General features: G+C 43.0%; 1 protein-coding gene and 1 long non-coding RNA gene across 3 annotated transcripts in view; one reads left to right on the plus strand and one right to left on the minus strand.

The window, feature by feature from the left end:
• XYLT1 (xylosyltransferase 1) overlaps window positions 1-1,068 on the minus strand; it is a 175,479-nt gene extending 174,411 nt beyond the window's left edge. For both annotated transcript variants that reach the window (XM_039732332.1, XM_039732331.1), the window contains exon 1: window positions 730-1,068. In XM_039732332.1, coding sequence (XP_039588266.1) covers window positions 730-951 — 222 coding nt within the window. In that variant the 5' untranslated portion in view covers window positions 952-1,068. The remainder of the gene's footprint in view (window positions 1-729) is intronic.
• On the plus strand, window positions 943-20,207 carry LOC120513182. The gene is made up of 3 exons (XR_005630212.1): window positions 943-1,055; window positions 16,149-16,350; window positions 18,135-20,207. It is a non-coding gene; the product is annotated as an uncharacterized LOC120513182 (long non-coding RNA).
• The last annotated feature ends 277 nt before the right edge of the window (window positions 20,208-20,484 follow it).

A 20,484-nucleotide genomic window follows, 5' to 3' on the forward strand; every position in this document is an offset into this window, starting at 1 on the left:
TCCTGAGCTGGAGAATACCAGTATTGGTGGTACGTATCTGAGGTTTGCAAGAACACTGTTAATTTGCTTTTTCACATGCCTAATAGAAAATTTAAAAATAGAAAATTCAAAAATAGAAAACCCAACTGGCAATAGAGCCGGATTTGCAACCCCTTCTGGTTTCAGGCCTGAGTCATTTGAATGAAAACCGAAGAGTTTGCAAAAGAATGGGCTAAAAGACAAGGTCTTCATCCCGCGTGGGCACAGTTTCAGTGTCCCCGAGTTGTCAGCGGTTAATAAAATGATTGCATTACATTTCACTGCCCGTCACCTCCTGGGCCTGTCAGAGCTGTGCAATAACGAACAGCGCCCGTGCGCTTTTCCGAGTGGAAAAAGCAAAGTAGCACTAAAACAAACCCCTAGGACGGTGTGGGGCAGGCGGCTCTCCCGCGAAGTTCAGGGATGCCAGGATGCCCGCGGCAGGCAGCGCGGGGAATGGGACGAGAGATCCCTCTCTCGGGGAAGGGAGAGCATCCCAGGGATGCATTTTCTGCCTCTGCACCGCGGCCCCCCGGGCGCTGCCGCCGGACCGGGGCAGGACCGGCCCCGCACCGCGGCACCTGCGGGAGGCGCCCACGCGGGGTGCGGGCACCGAGCCCCGGGGCGACTTGCCCAACTTCCCCGCGCCGCAGTCCCGGCACGGGCGCCGCCAGACGCCGTGAGACACCGCCGCTGCCGCTCCCCGCCTACCATCGCCTTGCCGTGCGGGGCGGCGGGTCCGCGCCGCTGCGGCTGCCCAAGCTGCTCTCCGCCGCGGTCTCGCTTCTCGCGGCCGCCGCGCTGCTCCTCGCCGGCGTCGAGGGAGGAGAAATTCCAGACGAGGAGGGTCTGCAGGAGCAGCACGGTGAGCGCCGCCACCAGCGCCGAGCGGGAGCGCCGCGCCAGCCGCCGGGCGCACGGAGCCGCCACCATCTTCGCTGCTGCTGCCGCCGCCGCGCTCCCGAGAGCCGCCGCATCCGCCGCGGCACCGAGTTTTCAGCCGGGCAGAGCCAGACGTCAGCAGGAGGAGGGCGGAGGTGGGGAAGGAGGGAGGGGGGGAAGGAGGAGGAGGTGTTCGCGGCGCGTGGGGATGGGGGAAGCCGGCGGGGAGCCCTGGCGGCGCGGCAGCCCGCGGCCGGGCCAGCCCGGGGCCAGGGGTGGGGTTGGCGGAGGAAGAGGAAGGAGGAGGAGGAGGAGGGTGGGTTGAGGCGGAGGAGGCCGGCGGCGGGCGGGCGGTGACTGCCATCTTCTGAGGGAGCGCGGCCTCACGCCGCGCCGGGCCGGGCCGGGCCGCGGCACCTGGCGGGCGGCAGCCCCCGCCTGCGGACCCCTCACCGGCAAAATGGCCCAAGTGCCCCCAGCCTGAGGTGATGTTTTGGGGTTTTTTTTTCTTTTTTAATTTTTTTTTCCCCCTGAAGCACAAAGGGTCCCTGGCATCATTTCGCCTCAGCGGACTGAGAGCGAGAGCAAGGTGCGACACCTCCACAGCCCGGTGAGGCTTGCAGGGATCAGGCACAAGGCGACTGTGACTGAACGCCCAGTGCCTCAAAAAGTGAACATAACGGACGAGTTCAGTTGCCTTTTTCTCCCATACTGATATTGGCTTTCTAATCTGAGAGATCTCATTATCTGATGATAGGACCGGAGTAGGGAGGTTTTTTTTAATCTGCCTGCACAGTACTTCTTTTTCTAAGCCTAATTCCACTTTACAAACCAAATCCAAAGGTAAAAAAATCTACTTTACAAACCAAATCCAAAGGTAAAAACTGTTCTCCTGGTAAGAACAGTTGCTTTTTAAAATGATAGCCAGGTAGGATTTGCACAGACCAGTGGGATTTTGTTTCCATTGGAAGTGCTTTAGTTTCTGATCTGAACAAAATGAAACAAGTAATAAGATTCAGGAGCATCCTTTATTAAGGGGATTTTCCTAATGATCCAGTGAGGCTACCAATAGAATTTTACAGGAGGTACTCTTCATTGCAACATTTCACGAGCAGATGAAGCACGTGTCAGTTTCAAGGAGTGTCTCTCTCTGAGTATTGCTGACTGCAAGGAGTCTCTAAAACACAGAGGTCAGAGTACATCATTAGGAACTTCCAGGAAAGTCAGCCCAGAAAGGCTCCTCCTCTCCTGTGTGACAGCAGAGCATCGTCTGCCTGACCTTCCATTCATGCAGTGGAACCGAGTCCCATTTTTGCCAGCTGGGGTGATGGCAGAGAGCCCATGATAACAAATTTTGACAGTGTCGGGCTTCCACACCAGTTGCACATGCATCAGATTTGCTGGTCCCACAGTGCAGTGAAGTGAGCTGTTAGAACAAAGAAATGAAAAAGGCTCAAAGTGTTCCTGAATATTCTGACAGGTTCTGCACAGCTCGGGAAGATGATGGATATTTTTTATTTTGAACTATCAAATAATTGGGCATTGTAAACACAGTCAAGCAAATTTGCTGACAAATAGAAGATAAAAGCATCTTCTATTAGGGATTAAATGCTTTTCTCTTCAGAAGGAAGTTATGGTCCTAGTAAATGATTGCTCCCTGCCTTCTCTTGGGCTTGTAGATGGCAGGAGGTGTTTATGGTGCCAGAAAAGAAACAGACTCTGAAGAGGCCAAATGACCAAGCACTCTCAAGAGCCTCAGGACCTGATTCCAATCCTGCATGCCTCATTGGGAAATGGGAGACTCATTCCCATGGATACCCTAAAATGGCTAAAAGCCCTAACAGCAACATCCAAGGCAGGCAATACTTCAGCACAGGGCAACACTGCTTTCTATAAAAGGACCAGAGCAGTAATTGTGATGAACTTGTGATCCATGGTTCTTAAAATTTTTATGACCTATTGGAAAATTTCCTCCAGATTTTATGGGGTAACATTTATGCTGGAAAATGTCTCTGGGTGTTCCTAATCTCTGTATATAATTACTGTGACTGATAGGGCAGTGAGGAGCAGCAGTGCATGCTCAGTCTCACACATGTCCTACTGAAATCCCTTCTGGAGAGAAGATTTGTATCCAAACCACAATAATTTATAGGCCATAAAGATCTGAGTCTTCAGTGTAAAGTCAGCCCTGTGGAAGGGTGGGAGCCCCAGCATGAGACACTTCTGCACTGACAGAAAAAGCAGAGCAGAGAGAGGAGCAGACTCTTCCTCCTTCAACATCCTCCTTTCCCCATATTTAGAGATGTGTAAAATCTGGAAGGGACATTGCAGTAGGTATGGCATTCATTTTTGAAACTGTGGTATAACCAATGACCACTAACTATTTAAAACATCCTTCTTCTGAGCTAAAGAAGACAGCCAAATAGAAGGAAGAGAATATACCTAATAACATTTTTTTCTTGTGCTGATTCAAACTAAAAAGGGGAAAGGGCAAGGTTGAGCATCTTGAGAATATGAAGATGGAAAAAAAAAATCACAGAAACTGAAGAAATGAACGGTACCAGTCTACCAATCCAAAGAACAAACTAAAATTATAAACTGCATAAAACTGTTAAATTAATTTTCTTATTATAACATTTATGAATAATTGCAGCTTGATTGAGTTGTGTTGCATCAGAAAATATTTAATCAGGTTACACAGAAGACACTTTGAGAAAGTTACCACTCTGAAAATTCCCCATGTTAGGTGAGAATTAGTATCTAGCACAAAGCATATGAGAGAAAAACCAGATTTGATTCTTATGTAAGTATTACGTTGGTTGCACGTAACTGTCAAAGAGATGGTGTTTTAAGCACAGGTAACAACTGTGTCTTGGATAGCTTGCTCTAAAATCCCAAGACATAATTGATTTAAATATTTTTTTGCCACTGTACAGGTATGTAAATTCAGTGTGGGTGTGTTTGAGAAATGGAGGGTATCAATCTTGCCTACTTAAAATGACGTAATAAAGGAACCATACTCAGTTCCATTTTAGTCTGATCTACTTTGCTAGATTTACCCATCCTGTTATAAAAAAAATTGTTTCCTCCTCCTAACAGTGTAAATTCAGTCTAAAATTGCATCAAGTAACCAGACTTTGTACAAAGAAATAAGTGAAGTTGGGAGCAGTGTTAATAAGCAATATCCTTTGCTCTACTTTGCAGAGCTTATGGTCCATCTGGTGAACAAACACTGCAGGCTTATCTGAACTCCAACTCACAGCCTGACTCATAGGCAGTTTCGAAGCACATTCTGTAATCAGTGGAAGACTAAGTTATTTCAGAGTGAAGATTAGCATTTTTCTTAAAAACAGTCAAGTCCTTATCACATCAAAAGTTAGATTTTGGATATGTGTTATGAGATGAAGGGGAAAAAGGTGAATGAACTGATTTGTCTGAGAATGGGTATCTCTAATATACTCAGTCTTAAAATCTGTGAAGGATACAGAGCAAATAGCAAATTTGTATATATTCCTATGATATCAAAAAATCACAGCACCTAAGGAATGTGCCTTGGGAATAGAAAAGGTTGGAAATAGGCCACGAGCAGTTTTTAATGAGTAATCTGCAGTAGCAATGTCTTCTGAAGACTGGGCTTCTTCCCTGAAGTGACAAAGTCTTTCTTTTTTTGCCCTTCCATCACTACCAGAACAACACAAGACTCCTAATCCCTTTAATACATATGGAGGACATAGACCTTTTCCCTGGGAATCTGGAATTTTTACTAGTCTAAGCATCAATCTGAAAGAGCAAAACAGGGTAAGAAATTACTCCTTGAGAATTTCTCCATCTCAGACTACAGGTCACTGTCTGCTCTGCAAAAAGTTCCCAAAACATTGCTTTTTGGTTTTAAACACTGATATATTGCTAGACTTCAAAGGTAGAGGAAGTGTATTTTGATTTTTTGGAACCACAGAACCACCATTAACTTCATGTTCTGCAATTCAGTCATTTTATGGTTTACATGTGTGTTCTTCACAACTCAGGTATACTGTACCATGGAAATGCACTCTTCCACATTTTCTTTTCATAAACAAAACCACAATTCTTTTCCAGGTACTCATTTTACATCAGGCTACTCTCCATGTGGGTTATAAAATTCAGGATCTCTCTTATGTGCATGGGCAGAACTAAAGTCGAAAGAGACATGACCACTGCATGCAAGAAATGCCTTCCATTTCTCATAAAACTTGAGATTCCAGCAAACGTTTCTTAATCCACCCTGGTTTCATTTTGCCACATCACAAATGCAAACTCTGGTGTCAATGAATATGCAAAAGCCAAATTTTTGACACCAACATTTCATTGTGGTAACACTGTCTATAAATTGTCAACTGAACATACTGTGTCAGGATTCAAAGACAATAAAAGCAGGTTCTGTGTTCAGTTTGTATGAAATACCTGATATGGATGTGGAATGTATATGACACCTTCCTTGTGAGAGATAAATTTAGTTCAGGACCTTGGCATATGCTCCACTTCAGGAAGTGAAGGAAAATGGAAGAATTATTCCCTTCACCATCACATTAAAGCATCCCTTTTTCTTTATAATCTCTTGCATAAAAACCTTTTACTATCAATGAGGGGAAATGGCTGTATATGTACTTTATATACAGCCCTCCATGTTGTGACAGCTTTTTCTTTCAGCCAGTGGTCGAGGATAATCACGGAAGGATTACCCATCTGTTCTTGCCATGTGGCATTCTGTCTCAGTAAGAAGATACTGCAGTTCACAGCTTCCTGCAGTTCTTTTTTTTTCTGATGTTCTCTCATTAACTAAAAATTGTTTTATTATCCATCTGAGTTGCTAAGTTGGAAAGTCTGGAAGACTCATGAAGGTGACCTACTTTGGATTATCTAAATTAGAACTAACTGCTGCCTGTTGCAAATATCATTTTGTTTGGATGCAGAAGGTTTCTTTGGCTTGGGCTTTCATTCTAAGTTTTGCTTTTTTTTCTGTCTGTCCACTTGATGGAAAAAGACAAGTGGTACACAAAGAAGGGTAATCAAAGGAGAAGAGATGGAAAAAGAAAACTTTTTCACTAAGAGTGACTTTGTAGGTTGGGTTTACATGATTAGCCAGTTTTTCAGAACACCCAACAGTTTTCAGACTACATTTGCTATGATGTCATACCAGTGCAAAGTATATGTAGAGATTTATCCCAGTAATCTCCTGAAACATGTTCTATGTGTCTAAACTCCTACTGAGATATCACTATTGCTGCAGGAAGAACAACTAGAAAGGAAACAAGGTTTTAAAGAAGATTTCAATAGTCTTTCATTTTTCCTAACACTGGGAAATACAGTATTTTAAAGACAAAGTTTTATTCTTAACCTCCTGATATGATACAAATTCATCTGCATAAAAGCTTGCTCTGAAAACATATATGATTGAATAGTGTGACTGTTCTTCTTGAACAGAGCCATTTTGTGGTAGTTGATTTAATGCAAGCTTTTCTGTCAGGAAACATTGTTTATGATGGTGTGTCAAACCCGGTATTGGCAGCCTCAACAGATCATTTGCTACCACTGACGCACTCATGTCCCTTGTGCACACTGGGCAGTCCCACAGAGCAGAACGTGTCAGGTGGGGCTGGGACTCTGCCAGTGTGTGACAGGGACATTTGCCTGAGCTTCTGCATAAAGTGTCCAAACCCTTGGACAAAGCTTCCCAGAGCAGGGAGTGTGGGAAGTGCATCTGGGCCATTTTCCCTGGGAGAGGGTAGCTGAGCAGGTACCCTGATTTCCTGCTGTAGTTTCTAACAGCTGAGTTGGCAAAAGAGTGTTTCAGCTTCCCTCTGACACCAGTCTGCCAACACCATGGGCTATGTGGGATATTACAGAGCAAAGACAATTATACAAATTTAAGCAAGCAAACTTGATAATTATCATTAATCTTTCTGTATTTAGAAAGTCATTAGTAAAAACAGGTGCAAAAATCAGTTTGGCTGTAATTTGGATGCTACAAGAAAAGGAAGTTTTCAGATGTGCCTTAAAAGACATACAGGGTTGTTTGTTTTTTGAAGAGTAAGGCATTAGTCCATGTATGGCAAAGTTGACTGTGTCATACATTTTATCTGTGTCATACATTTATCTTCTGAGCTGGATGGGACCCAGAAGGATCATCAAGTCCAACTCTTAAGTGAATGGCCCATACAGAGATCCAACCCACAACCTTGGCACTATTAGCACCATGCTCCAGCCAAGTGAGCTAATCCCAGTGTTGATCTATATGCTTTGGGCTTCATAATGATTTCTGCTTTGATGAACTTGAGGACTGGAAGGAAAAAGAGCTGGTAAACCTATCTGTCCACATCAGCAACCTCACAGAAAACACACCAGCCCCCTGCAATTTGCAGAGCTGTGCTGCTGACTGTGCCTGAGCAGAGGCTACTGTGCAGTGCTGGCTTGCACACACTTGTAATCAGTGGTTTGTCTGCTGGTGTGTCAGCCTGCAGCTGCACAAGTCAGGTGTGCATGGACATGGCTCAGTTACACCACAGAACAGCATATACTTTCATAACCACTTTTAAGGAGAGGGCATGGTTTGGTGCCCACCACTGCAGCTCCATCAGTTTTTAAAATTGATACTCATCTCACATAGAGGCACTGTGGATGTGCTGACTCTTCAGTGAGGGCTGCTGGAGGCAGAGGCTTGTTTGCTCTGTGGTCTCACTGAGGGAGATACTAAATTCTGCTGCTTCTACTTCATTCAGGTCTGCCTTATAAGAGGGAGATACATGACTGCAGTTCTACCTTTTGAACAGTACAGTTCTTGCCATGACAACTCAGTGCTGAAATTACTGGTTCCTTCCACCTATTTCGTTATTAAGCTGTGGGTATGACACACATCTGACAACTCGTTTGCCTGGAGAACATTCTGCTCCAAAAGGCCAGGAGGTGTTTGCCACTGTTGTGATGTGCAGGAGACACCTGCCTGCTCAAATACCTAAATGCCTGTATGCACAAAACCCAGGATATGCATGCATAGGCCTTTTGAATAGACAAGGAGATGCCATGGATAAAAGTGTAGCTCCCAGAATACAGATTAGGGATTGGAATTTAAATTGCAATATTTTACCCTAGGACTGATGCTAAAAGGTTTTATGTTTCTTGCACAGGCAGAGAAAATTAAGAAAATAAACTAAATATTATTCAGTGAAAGGGAAAATAAGTAGACCCTAAGTGACTACACTGTGCCCTTAAACTATTCAAGTATTGTATTCTCCAAATTAAAATACAAGATAAATTCTTCAGGAAGTCCATATAACAAGTTATTTGTCTATATTGTGCAAGTCACCCTTAAGATCAAACAAAATGTTATGATGAATTTTAATCCAACTTCTGAATTGTAGTAAATTTTGACAACACATGAATGATCCACTTCAACACAATCTGCATTCTCAACACAGTGACTTGTGTGACATATGGCTCTTTTGCCCTGGGATGGCTTCTAGTATTGCAATTTGATATAATAGTGGCACACACCTTTCTTGATTAGTGAAAGTTCTTCATTAGATCTTTCTTTTGCTGAAAAGTGTTACAATACAATATTTTATATGTCTCATGATGTAAACAAGCACTTGAAATTCCTATAAATTCAAGCAATTAGGTCTCAACCCAAGAAAGCACTTAATGACATTTATGGTCCCAGTGAGTTTGGGGACATATGCAAGGGCTTCAATCAAAACATGTACTTAGAAGCTTTGCTGAGTTGAGGCCTTACAAAATGATGCTATGCAGATCAGATACTATTCATAAAATATTATTTAGTGAATAAGGTAATTTGCTTATTAGCCAAAAAAGAGGCTCTAGAATCCTTCTCAAAAAGTTATATACAGGCAGATCTCACATTGCTATTACCTCCTTAACCCTGATCCTCCAGATTTACACAAATGTTGAGGAGACTATAGCTGATCCTATACAACACTGAAATTTCTCAAATGGCCACATTCTTGCCTGGAAACGAAACCAACAAATTTGGTAGCTCATTCTGCTAGATGAACTCCACTGAAACAGATTCTTACCTCAGACTTAGATTTACCTGAGCACAGATGAAAAATGCAAAGAGGATCTGTATAATTTATTTTTAAGCCCCATGTAGTGAAGAAAAAGGCATATTATGCATTTAATGCATTATTCTCTACTTTGTGCTGTAGATAATTGGCAGAGCTTTTCAGTGAAAAAACAATCTGACCAAATTCTCAGAGCCTCATGCTCTGCAAAAATCTGTCTTAAGTTAATCTATATTAGAAGTAATATTCAAGTTGACTGCACTCATATGAAAAATGTATTTAGAAAGGTCTAGAAGATACAATCTGCTATTTCTTGCCCAACTTTGTTCCCTGCTGTTGTTGGTCTCTCACGGGATTTCTTGCAGAGTGGTTAAGTGATCTATACTGAGGTTTCAAAAGCAAAGATAATAGGAGTTCTATTCATGGGTTAAACACTTAGCTGCTTTAATACAAGATGTGTAGGAGCAGCCCCTAATGACATTCAAATCTTGTTATTGCTGTGCTTCAGTATAGGATATACTTGGTTTTGTGGCTGCAAGAAGCAATTGCCAGAGATGACTGTAAATCCCAAACAGCAAATAAATCCCAGCACATGGAAAAGATGCCTGACTTTGCTCTCACAGCAGGGCATCTTTGGACTTCACCGTGCTGGCTCCTGACTTACAGCAATGCAAGTGACCCAGAGCAATCAGTGGCTGATCCCATATCTACCCTGGGGTCTGGCTGCAGGGGCACCAGCTCTTAGCTTCACATTGGCATAACATTTCTAACCCTGCTTTGTAAAACACTGCTGCCTGTTCTTAGGGTCCTGGCCATTCCCCTAAAAGCAGTATTATGGCAAGCTCTGAGCCTTCAGTATCTTTGAATACTTTTCTTTCAGTATCTTTGAAAACTTTTCTTATGTCCTCCAAGGCTTGCTTATACTTGTCATCATTCCCTGGTGGAGATAATTCTACTGAAAACATACAGGAACACTCCTACAGTTCCTCAAGCAAATTTGTTTGACATAGCTCAGACTATCCATTTATAAATTTTAAACTTACCCAGCTGGCTCTGTCAGAAGCCTATTAGGCAGGACTCTCATAAACTGCTCTCCTTCAGAGCAGTAAAGACTATTTGAGAATGGTGATCTTGTCCTCTGACACAGCTGGACTGGAAAGGAAGTAAAAATGAGTGAAAAGAGCAACCCCCTCCCCGGGTTTCTAAGTAATTGTGCAAAAGGGCTAAAAAACTGCTTAGTCTTGCTATGGAGAGATGAAAATGAGCACTCTGAACAAGGAGAAATACTTCTGTCTCTGCTGTTCTTTGCTTCCTCCTCTGGACTAACCTGCAAAATATCACTGTTGGCCAAGCACAAGTGTCACAGGAACAATTAAAAATCTTGTGGAGGAGAAAGTGCTGTATGCTTTACCACCCCTTGCTAAAAGTCAATGAGCAAACCATCTAAGTCCTTAACCCAGCATGGGGTTACATTGGAAACGGTAAATTCTGTGACACAGCCTATCTGTGCTGTGTCATAAGGGGAAAAAAGAGAAATGAAAATATGTATCTTGGGACAATATTAGTAGATAAGCTTATGGCCTTTAAATTTTTCTTGGAAAGAAAAAAACAATTAATTGTTCTGAGTTCAATTACAACAAGAAAATGTTTAGAAAGACATTAATAAAACTTTCTAGGCACTGTTAAGATAATTTGGGGAAGTTGTGAGATCTCCAAAACAGTTTAGTTGAATAAGCTGCTGGAGTGGCTTAAGTGCTTCTGATTTTCCTCAAGATCAAAATGAGTTTTCAGGATCCCTTCCATCCCAATATGCTGCAATACAACAGAACACGCTAGCAGGGAAACCAAAGGGGCAGGAGCCCGTCAGTTCTACGTGGAAACATAGTTGAATTTGATGTTTCCTATCTGCAAATCAGGATGCTAGAAAAATAAACAGTATTAATATACAGTATTATTTCACTGAAAGAATCTTGAGAAACAATTGCAATAAGAAGATCCAATCATGGCTTAAGAAATGTTTGCAAAGAGCAGAAACAGGAGACCAGAATTCAGTGTTTGTGGAAGGCTGGCAGCCCCCCAGGCGAGTGCTGCATTTCCCACCCCAGCGGGCAGTGGCAGCGAGGTCGGGCAGTGCCTGTGAGCTCCAGCAGAGCCCTGTGTGGGCAGCTCCTCTGAGCCCCTCATTCAGAGCTAATTCTGCTTTTCATTGACTGAGCTCACCCTGCAGTTATTCTGCAGGTAGATCCCTGGCTGTCTCTTGCATGTTGCATGCACTGCAACTGCGTGGCTGAGATTGCCCCTCTCCTTCAGAATTCATGGTGAGCACAGCCATTACAGCAAACAGCTAAATACGGCTTTTGGCCGCCAAATTTCACTTTCATTGCTGTCAGAACATCACTTATCATGGCTGGGCTATAATTTTCAGGCTTGTAAAACCTCAATTGTCATGTTTGGATTTTCTTTAACACTTATTATAAATGCATGAATTTGATTTGTGTAGAATGGAATGACTCTCGGTGGCTCAGGGATTTGGCAAAAAGCTTCATACATTTCATCAAAATTCTGTTTGGCCTAGAGAGGCGTTACAATTCTAGATAAAAAATGTGCTTTTTTAATACAGATGTAATTTGTAATAGAATGTTCCAAAATAATTCTGTATTACAGATGAACTGAAACAAAACCAACATGATCTTTTCCTCTCTACCATGGGAATTAATTTAGATTGAGAAAAAGGAATTGGGAGAGTCTGATTTGACACATTTTGCAAAATACATGGTGGGTGAGTGCAGGGGAAGGAAGCAATTCCATCACCTTGAGCAGGAGGCCAAGAAGTGAGCACATACAGTTCCTTGCAGTAATCCTTGGAGCTGTCTAGGAGCCTTAGGCAGTGTTAGGGAGCAGCAATATTTGTGTAAATCATAATTAGTAACAAAGCAAATTACAGTGAGAGCTCTTTGGTAAACAGAAAGAGGAAGTCTGCTGAAATTTGCTTCCTTTTAGTAGGACAATTTGGATTATTTATAGGCATCTGAACATTTGGAAAAATCTAGGAAGAATCTGAAAATGCCATGTTTCTAAAACAAAAGATAAAGTTTTACCCTTTTTGGGTCATATAACTTGGATCTATATTTACACTGGGTTGAAGCTTTTGACTAAGCAAATACATATGCATGAAATCTTATTTTTACACTTAATTTTGGTGTTTTGGTAAATGCAAATGATGGAAGAAGTTGACATGAATAAATTGGCACCAGCTTAGAAGTCACCTCATTGCAAAGCGAGAGACATTTGGGACTGTTCATCACCTTGCTGCAGGGAAGGCTTCTGGTGTTAAGTCAGTCAGTCTCATGTTATGTATCAGGAATGTTTTCAACTCTAGGCTGAGGATCTACAAGCTCTTGAAGGAGCCAAGAAACAAATGCAATACTTGAGCATGTTTACTGTAAAATGAAGGGCTATTTTATCTCAATCAAATAAACCAACAAGTGAACTGCAAATCTGATACTGAAATAAATCCAATTTACTCTTGGGTAATTGCTTATTTGATTCTCAACTATGACATGAAGTTAGAAAACAAATTGATATTCTGTCACTTCTGTTTCAGTAAACTTAACTCAAACAAGTTGCCCTTTAGGTGCATCTTGGATAGAATGGTACTTTATCTTCATCCCAAGGAAATCAGTGTATTAAATTTGTTTGAAAAATTATTATCCAAACCATGAGTCCTTTTCAGACAGTGTTTGAACTGCATACTAAAAAGGCCAAATTTCCCCTGAGAGCCAGCACAAGCACAGAGAAGATAAACACTGTGGTATATCCTCCCTCTGCAAGAAAATGTACCAGCAGCAAAGACACAACATAACCACAGACAAACTCAGTGAGCACAGAAACTGCAGAAATCTTGTGGGCATGGCCATCTTCCTCTTTCCTCATGGCCAAAATACAATGCTGATGTGACTCAGCATTTCAGGAATAAGCTATATAGACCCTATACTGCCTCAGCCATGAGCAGAGTACTAAATCCAGCACCACATCCACAGTGGTGAAGTTAAACTGAAAGGTGTCAAAACCAAAGGAGTAATGAAAGGGCAGGGAATAGGAGGAACACCCTTTCTGCTGAGAAGTTCTAGGGGCTGAAAACGTTTGTTGAAATAAAAGAGAATCAAGATTCACACCAAAAAAACGAGGCTAGGTTGTTTAGCACAGCTGAGGTCAGAAAAGGGGCTGGCTGACTCTGCAGCTGGGCACTGCATGGAAAGGCTGGGATCGAAACCTGCCCATAGGACACTCACCCTGGACTCACAGGGAGTCATCGTCATCATCTCTAGTTTAAAGGTCACATCAAGGCAGGTTTAGGGAAAAAAAAAAAATTCCCTTAAATGGTCCAAGGTATAACTAATGTCTGTGCAAGCTGAGAGAAGATTACAAAAATGGGTCCTGTTTTTTTAATAATTTTTCAATTTATAAATGTAGGGAAAAGGACATTTGTTCTGGACAAATTACCATTTTTTGTTACATGTTCTACTTTAATTATAAAGAATTTTGGATTAGTTTATATGCTTAAAGCTACACTAATAAAATTACAGTTACAGAAGCAGATATTAATTAAATAATGAGGTAGGACAAGTTAAGACATAGCATTTAGTACCAATAGGGGTGGCTTAGCAGTTTGTAGGAACTAGGAACATCAAGAAAGAATTTCCAGAGCACCCATTCAAAAATTCTATTAATGTATATTTATACTCTGCATACAATAACCATTACTACAGCTAAAATATTTAGATTTTATGTAATATGTACTAGTTCCTCTGCTCTGGTACCCTTGGCCCTTAGATAATAAATAACATTAATTTTTTTAGGCTTGTCAAGGCATGCCTTTAGGAGACTGTGGATAACATCCAGATGACCCTTCCTTATATCTTCCTTGAATAAGAAGGTTGCTACACATGGTTTGCCTCTAAATAAGTTACATGTAGAGGGATCTTGTTTTGTAAGATCTTTCTCAAAATCAAAAGTATTAGAGCTTGTAAAAATAAGGTCTCTAAGACTGGATAAACTCAGATTTTTCGACAAATCCTCAGTTCCAAACCATCATCACTTTCTCTGAGTGGGAGTTTTCTACAGAAAAACTACATCTTCTTTTCATTTTGCTCTTCATTCACAGTTACTTGAAAAATTGATGTTTCACGACCAGAATTTGTGCTTTACAATTGATTACCCACATTGTGGTTGTCCTATGGAAAACATCCCATGGGAGAGCCATGAGGCTCACAAAAAGTTTCAAAACCTATGTATGAGCACCTTCAAAGCAGAAGCAAAAATCCATTTACATTTGCACATGTAGTTGTTTTAATTAGAACCATGGATTTATCTGTATAAGTAAGCACAGGGCAGAATTACTTTCAAAAGAAATCAGTGACTTGAAGAACTCTTCCCCCACCCCCACACCCCCACTTCATCCCATTGTAAGTAACACTGTAAGTGTTGATTATTTTAATAATAACAAAAAATGAAGAAAGAACAAACCCCAAAGAAGATTTAAGTGATCTGCAATGTGCAGTGGAGTGTAGACCTGTGAAAGGGCCTGCAAGGGCTCTTCTTGCTGGGAGAAGCTGATGTTGCTGTGTCACAGTCTCAGGGTCTGTGCTGCTCTGAGAGCCTCCCCAGGACCTGCCCAGCAGAGGTCCCTGGGTGCAAATCAGCTCTTGTCACCAGCCCAGCAGTCCTGTTTCTGTCCCCGGGGTTTTACATGCAATAAGGACCTTCCCTGGGAGCTGAAGATCACAGCTGGGACACAGAAAAGAGGTGGCATGGAGAAATGTGCTAGAGGGACAAACTGAGGGGGATTTGGATTAGAAGATTCAGAGGCTGGGGTGAATTTGGTGAAAAAAACCACAATTTTTGGGCATTTAACCAGAATTATTCTGTTTAGAACTCAACCGAAAAACCTGATGTTAGCATAACACCAGAACAAAACAACCTCTTCAGTCCCAGTATGTAGGTATGTTTTCCTGCTTTTTCAAAATTATGGAATAAATACCTGCCCTGATTTACATGTAATGCAGTGTATTAAATTTTTAGTGTTTCTTCTAGGCTCAGTACAGCTCTTTCATCCCCACTACCATTATGCTAATGATGTAGTGAAATAACATTGATTTTAAAACTGTCATTTTATTATTAAAAAAAAAAACAAACCCAAACAGATGTAAAGCCTAAAATATTATTTTTCCCCCAAAGTCAGAATATTGTTGTCCTACCCTACAGCACCTGGATTAGGAACAAAGGTGAAGCCATAAAGCTGAGTATCAGGAACTCCCTTGAAATGGGAGTGGAGAGGGAATACAGAACCCACAAACAACAAAATATCTGAAGGAAGAAATGCAACAAAAATTGGGTAAAATTATCCCTTGAGTAATGCTGGATGAAGTCCAAACTAAAATCACTGAACGGTGAAGCTATTCCAATTTATGCCACAGTAACATCAAAATACTTCCTTCTCCTCAATAAACATCCTTTAATTCTTTCTGGAAAATGGAAGAGTACCACATGTGACAAGTGTTCCTAAGCAGCATGCTGAGCACCAAATGTGAACTATAATTCATAATTCATGCTCAATTAATCATAATGTATAAGGAACGGCTCTGTTAATGCTTTTGCTAACTACCTAACCTATTTTGAGAGATGCAGGCAGAATTTCAGCTCTTGTGACTTGCTGTTGTGAGTGACAGACTATGGATACCCCAGCAGCTGTCAAAGTCACCAGCCTTCCCTCAATGAAGAGAAAAGCAATTCTCAGTATTGCAGGAAGCTAAGAAAAGCTCTGAAAAGCAGAAATGAAAGTATGTGAGGGTGGAGAACGCTATCTTTTCTCATGTAAATCCCGATGAAAAGCAGCCTCTGTAATCCAAGCCTTGCATCAGACTAAGATTTGAAACAACCTCAATTTAGCAAACGAGCAATTTCCTAGTGATACAACTGAAAGAGAGGAGGTCTGGTGTCTCCAGGTATTGTTCTGGAGTTATTTTTACAGGACAGCCAGGGAGCAAATCCTGATTTAGGGGAAGAAGCTTTACCTTCACATGCTACTATTTTTGTTAATCAGAAGGAGGAGTTAAAATGGACTGGCTCTTTGCTTTGCTCCCTTCACATTCTCACAGAGGAAACTGATTTGAGTCATTAATGCCACACTCACAGCTGATGGACCTGGAATCAGCCTCTGCCCCAGAATCTGTTTGTGGATATTAAAAAGCTGGACTTCATGGCCCACCATTTCTGAGCTGCATAAGCTGCCAAGAAGAGTGATAACGTGATGAATCCCTGAAATCCTCTGGCCTAATTTGTGTCATGTACCCCACAGGTACATGGTGATATTCTAGAATGCCTGCAGCATATTCAGGTAAGTGCATATGTTAGAAAACACATATAAAACTACTATGATGAAAGAGGAGATTGCATAAGGAACTCTGATGTGTTCTGCTAATGAAATTTTGCTATTTCACCCTGCCACCTAAATCTTAGGAACAATATGGAACATATTTTTCAAGCTTCTTGCAATATCATTCCTTCTTGCAATATCATTCCTGCAGTCCTCAGTATTGCAGGGCTTTCCAGCCAGCAGAAGCTCAGATAATTGTATTCCAACCTGTCATCACTAGACTTTGGGGTATTTACTTTTTCCTCCCTCTCCATTTTTAACAGCTATTTTCCATCTCAAACCAGTAAAACCTGCCATGGAAAGCTGAGCTCAGCATTAGAGCACCGCTCTTGGAAAATTTCTCGTAAAACTATTAGAACACGTAGCATTCTCCTCTCCTGAATACCGATTCCCGGCTGTTACCAACATTGGGAGAGCACGGCCGGACAGAATCCCGTGCAGGCAGGGGCCGTGCTTATGGAGGGGCAGCGCTTCCACCTGCAAGGCTGGGCAAAGGGGGAAAGAGGGCAGCCCCCCGGGTCACAACACGGGTGTGCCGGGCCAGAGGGGTGGCCAGTGCCCACCTGAGCCCTCCTGTGCTCGCCTAAACTCACTTGAGCCCTCCTAAGCTCACATGAGCCCTCCTGTGCTCTCCTAAACTCACCTGAGCCCTATATGAGCATCCTGTGCTCACCTGAGCCCACCTGAGCCCTCCTGTGCTCCCCAAAACTCCCCCGAGCTCCCCCGGGAGCGGCCGCGCCTCCGCCCCCTGGCCGCCAGGTGGCGCCGCAGCACCGGCTCAGGGGGGAGCGGAGCCCGCGCGGGACCGGGACCGGGATTGGGATCGGGGACCGGGACCGGGATGGGGATCGGGGACCGGGATTGGGACCGGGGATGGGGATCGGGGACCCGCTCAGGGCCAGCAGCTCGCCCAGCCGTCAGGGAGCGCACCCTGAGCCTGCCGTGCAGCTTTTATTCGGAATAATTTCTCGCGCTGCCCCGGGAGATGGGATCTGTGCCGCGGCGGGCAGAGCCTCACCCGCCTCATCCACGGCCGCCGGGAAACTGTTCCTCTGCGACCATGAAAGTACTCGCAGCAGCCTGATCCTCAGACAACACCCACTCATGAACAACTGTACTCAAACTCACAGTCCCACAGAATCCAATTAAACAACACAAGAGCATAAAGCTACTCATGTATTCATGGATACGGATAGCTGCATCCAACATTTACTTTGGTCTGGTGCCAGTTACAGTAACCATCCCTTATCTGCATTTCAGTTCTCAGCTCTACAATTAAAAGTTACATTCAAGCATCCTCCTCCCAGTGGGCCCACAAGGATGAGGCTTTTATAGGTCTTGAAATACATTATGCATCCACTACTTGTGTTTGCTGTCCAGGAAATCTCCATTGGACTCTACAGGGAAAGCACAAAACAATGTGCTATGGATTCAGGATTTTGTGCCTATCTCAGTGATTGTTATAATGTCAGAATAAAAGGAACATAGCTACTTGATAATTAATTACACTCTAATTGCATTCACCTGGAAGAAATAGATAGCACTAAGGGGCAAACAGGTCAATAATATTAGTATAGATGATCACCAATCTTGCATATACAAGTACCAATTAGTTAAGCAGAGTCAGTGATAATTTGCTTGAAGGATCCTGAATGTAGAGATAAACTAAACACATGGACAATAAGAGAAATAAAACTACAACGTAATCTAAACTGGTGATCTATTTCCCTTTTTTATGGCTGCAGCAGCAGGTTAACCCCTGGGAGGAATGGGAGCATCGATGCCACCTCCACAGCTGACCTGTGCACAGTCCACCTCTGCAAAGAGCCTCCCTGCAGGTTTTGGAATGCAGCAGGGTTATACTAATGTGTGCAAGAGAGATGGAAAACCAGGGCTGCTCACTCCTGTGTAATGACAAGAGATGGTGCAGGGTAACTTGGCCCAGACGTGGCTGGAGCTGGCTCTCTGCTCAAGGAATGCAGTTGGACCATCCACAAGCAGAAGGCACTGCTGGTGAAACTTCCTTACTCAAGCGTGGGGCCCTGGTCTTTCACCTAACAGAGGGGAAAAATAGATGGAAACAAGCCTTTAGTGCTGCTGATTCATGGGGTATTGCACCAAGCCACAAAGAGAGGTAAACTTTGGGCTGCTATTTCGAGGCCTTTTACTGATCTTCAGAATAGCAGAGCTTTTCCCCAGCCCTCAGCCCAGCAGCAATGACACAAGTGAATGGACTCTTCCGTGGGTTTGGTAGCACAGAGCTCCCCCAGGACTCCTTGGCCTGTGCCTACAGAATCTGGGAGTCACACATGAGCCCCACCCAAGCACCATAAAAATGACTGCTGCAGATCCTGGCATTCCAACACATTGATGAGTCAAGAAACAACAGCTTGGTACAACCAATGAGAACATGAAATTTGCAGTCCCTGAACTAACAACTTCCAGCTCAAAAACCTGTGGCTGTATTCAGTTGGTATCAGTCCAAATGGCTGAGCATTTCTTAGGGAAAACAAGAGTCAGAAGTACAGCAGAGCACTCCCAGGGCTGCTGGGTTTAGAGGAGCTCAGCTCTGCCCTCAGCCTGAGCCAGGCTGCCATACAATCAGATATTCTCCTCAGGCATTGCCAGGGTAGGGGAGGAGACAAATCATCAAAAAGGAGCCTTGCAGCGTGCAGAGAGAGCACCATGCTCTGCTATTGAAGTGCAGGGTCTGCTCTTGCACATCTGTGCTGCCATTTAGTCCTTACAGACTAATTCCTTCTCTCCTGGGGCTTGCAGCTCATTCAGCATTTCCACTGCTTTTCCCTTTGCTGATGTGCAGTGGGTGTAACTGGACTTCACACATGGTCAAGTATGTACAATTTTGTTATTATCATGCAAACTACTGCCCTTAGGACTGAAAAGCATCTGCCTCTCAGATGGAAGAGTAGAACTTCTTGGCCAGGGTGAGGAACCATTATATACCTACTGTTCAAAGTGCAGTTCTTTTAAACTGAACTATGATGAAAAATACCAACTGTAAAAATATCTGTGATGAAGTTTCCATGCCTCATAAGGACACTGGGAGACCTGCATGGTTGTTGGATAAAAAAAGAATGTGCAGTTGTTTCACAAACAGCTATGAGGCCCCTGTTCTCTTTGATTGTAGCCATTGGTGAAAAGACAATTTCTCATTAGGCCCTTTCTATGGTCCATGGAATGAAAAGCAGTTTGTCCAGCACGAGGCCAGGACAGGCCCCAGCAAAGCATCTGAAATCCAGCTGCTAATCAAGAATGCTTTTGCTGGTGGGATCCACAACTGGAATTGCTTATGGACCCATCCAAAGCCACGTACATGCCAGATCCTCGGGAGCATTATTCTCACACAACTGTTCTAACCTTGAGGATGACTTGAGCTCTCATCAGCCATCTGCCTTACAATAAGTTGACATCCTTATGTATTCTCTCCGCCAAAAGGCAACTTTTAAAATGCTATTTAAAAAAACTGTGTACAAATTAAACAGTCAACACGTTTTACTGCTGCTCAGTAACTGAAATGTTTTCACTATACTATGCAATCTATAACTGCTGAAATTACTTTCATGTGTGTTTATAAGTCTTCCTATATTTTCTCCTCATTACTCCAAATACATTTTAAAAGCTTGTTAAGATAGATTTGTTGGTATTTTATATCTAGCTGACTGTGCATGTTAAAGGCTTCAACTGTAACTTTCCTAACTTGAAACACACTATTCTTCATGCTGCTTGCTAAAACACATATCATTGCAACCATGTACATTAATTGGCTTGTCTGGGGAAACAGAACTCAGTTTATGAAGTCTGTCATCCTGCTTTGTAGCTTAATTATAAAATAAAATTAATTTTCTTTTCCCCCAGCCAGACTATTTGCTCTGCGTTTTTTCTTTTTCCCCCTTCCTCATGCTGCTGTTTAAATTCCAGGGCTGAGTAACTGATCCTGCTCCCAGGGCTGGTGGTGAGTGCAGTGTTCCTGAGGGAATGCAGGCTCTGCCAGGGTCCAAAACTGCACTGGTAACCACCTGGAGCTGAGGGGTGCTGGCAGAAAATCATGCCCAACCTAAAGTCTGCCATTTCCAA

Source organism: Passer montanus, unplaced genomic scaffold (assembly GCF_014805655.1).
Source record: "Passer montanus isolate IOZ18808 unplaced genomic scaffold, ASM1480565v1 scaffold8, whole genome shotgun sequence".
Taxonomy (NCBI): domain Eukaryota; kingdom Metazoa; phylum Chordata; class Aves; order Passeriformes; family Passeridae; genus Passer; species Passer montanus.